The 2,408-nt window shown below is 42.2% G+C and overlaps 1 protein-coding gene across 1 annotated transcript; it reads right to left on the reverse strand.

Annotated features, from left to right (window-relative positions):
• Positions 1-658: 658 nt before the first annotated feature.
• Positions 659-1,612, reverse strand: LOC138260687 (olfactory receptor 1L6-like). Its single transcript, XM_069209184.1, has one exon. It carries the CDS (start codon positions 1,589-1,591, stop codon positions 659-661), a length of 933 nt encoding a protein of 310 aa, XP_069065285.1. The 5' UTR covers positions 1,592-1,612.
• Positions 1,613-2,408: the final 796 nt, after the last annotated feature.

The following is a 2,408-nucleotide window of genomic DNA, read 5'->3' on the forward strand; positions in this document are numbered from 1 at the left end:
TTGAGAATTAGTACGTATGTAGAATTGTGTGCTATGCGTATAATAATGTACACTTCCTTTTTATGAGAAAAAAACATGACTGGATAGTGATTTAGTGAGTGTTGTTTGCTGTGCAGCAGTGAGCTCTGGGGTACTAGCTCCTCCCTTGAGTATGCTTTTGACTCTGCTTCGCTGCTTTAAGAGTCAAGTGCTACAATGGGGTAATTGGTTGCCTACATATGGAATGTCTCAGATACTTCGCAACTAATAACCCACTTTCTTGCAATTATAGTGTCATTTTCATCCAAAAGGGCACAAAAATCCCTAGCATATTAAGATAACGTAAACAATATAAAATTCTACAGGCAATCAAAATGCTTGTTATTGTTTCAGGATTTGCCTAAACTAACCATATACAGAAATAACTCTAAAAAAGCACACATTAGCATGCACATAAACTGAATGTTTTATCTTGGATAATGGCATTGTAGCCACATCTTCAGATATTTATCACTATTTGGATTGGCTTACAAAACTCACAGATTACTGATGGCTGGCACATAAATCAATATATAATGTGCAAGTAAGGAAATATGCATTTTAGGTTCCACTTCAGAGATCAATACATTGTTGTGATTGAAGGTATTTTGTCAAGCCCGCAGGACCCATCATCTTTTTTTTATACAGACATCTTTCTATTGAATACATTTCTTAGAGCTCCTTTGACGTCATTGTTTCTCAGGCTGTAGATGAAGGGGTTCAGCATAGGCGTCACAATGGTGTACATCACCGTTACTACTCGCTCCTGGTCTAGTGCATTGGCTGAGAATGGGCGGAAGTAGGTGAAGAAGATGGTCCCAAAGAACAAAGTCACCACAGTGAGGTGGGAGGAGCATGTGGAGAAGGCCCGTAGTCTCCCCTTCACTGACTGGATCTTCAGAATTGTGGAGATGATGGATACATAAGAGGCAATGATGAACACAAAGGGGCTCATAGTGACAACTGAGCCCTCAGTGAAAACAAGCCATTCATAAGTGGTGGTGTCAGAGCAGGACAGCTTGAGCAGTGGTGGGAGATCACAAAAGAAGTGTCGGATGAGGCTGGAGCCGCAGAACTCAAAGCTAGATACGATGCTGATGTGCAGTAAAGAATGCAAGGACACAAAGAGGCAGGAACCAGACACCAAGGATATGCACAGGCTCCTTGACATCACAGAGGTGTAACGGAGTGGGTTGCCGATGGCAACATAGCGGTCAAAAGCCATGATGGCAAGAAGGTAGCTTTCAGTGCAGGCTGTGAAGAAAAAAGCATACAACTGGGCCATGCAGCCCTCGAAAGAGATAGTTCTGACTTCAGCCAGCATGTTCTGGAGCATTTTCGGAGCAATAGCCGAAGTGAAGCAAATGTCCACAAAAGACAAATTGCCCAGGAAGAAGTACATAGGGGTATGAAGATGGCGGACTCTGATAATTATGGCTACAATCATTGCATTCCCCAGTACAGCCGTCAAGTACATGGTAAGGAACAGTGAAAAGAGGCCAGCCTGCTGGTTTGGGCTATCTGACAGTCCTAGCAGAATGAAGTTCCTCACTGGCGTCCAGTTGCTTTGCATTTATCTCTTGGTTTCAGTAGACTGTCTCATCCTGTAAGAAGTAATTAGCATTAGGCAGAGCTTAGAATCATGTCAACATAGAGAGCAGTTGTAGGAGCAAACACGCTGAACCATTCAGCAAGTATAATGCATGAGATTATGTAAGTCATTGCTATATATATCATTGTTAAAGATGGAAGTCTTCCCTAGGGAGTTTGGAGCACTCGACTGATTGCCAGGGACAAAAACAAACTTCTTCATGAGGACAAATCGCCACAATACTGGAGCTTGGAGAAAACCAGATCGAATACATCAATGTCTACCCATTGGATCAATGAAAACGACTGCCACCTTTTCAGTTATAAAAAACTGTATCACCAGCCATCTGAATGATGTCAGTCGCAAAGTAGAGCACATTGCTGTGTGTGGCGCAGCTGTCTCTTACCATGCTGTGTACTGATATTTACAAGAACATAAACAAGTGAGTTTCTGAAATCGCTTTACAGGAACATAACAAATTCTATTTGTCTTTTCTGCACTCCCATGTCATTCTTTCAGTTTATGTAACTGTTATGGGATATTGTAGGAAAGTCCTCCTTTTTGCCCTTGTCACCCCAAACTTTTTGAACAGATACTGGTGGTTACTGACTCCTGACTGTGCCCTGGGTACTGCTAACCAGTCCCAGGTCCAGTGCTCTGTGTAAAATGGCTATGCAAATTAGTCTAATTATAATTGGCTATGCCAACCTACCTATAGGTCCCTAGTATATGGTAGGACATATAGATTTAGGGACCCAAGCATAGGTGCACTGCTGATGTGCCCAGTGTTATTTTAAAA

Source organism: Pleurodeles waltl, chromosome 10 (assembly GCF_031143425.1).
Source record: "Pleurodeles waltl isolate 20211129_DDA chromosome 10, aPleWal1.hap1.20221129, whole genome shotgun sequence".
Classification (NCBI taxonomy): domain Eukaryota; kingdom Metazoa; phylum Chordata; class Amphibia; order Caudata; family Salamandridae; genus Pleurodeles; species Pleurodeles waltl.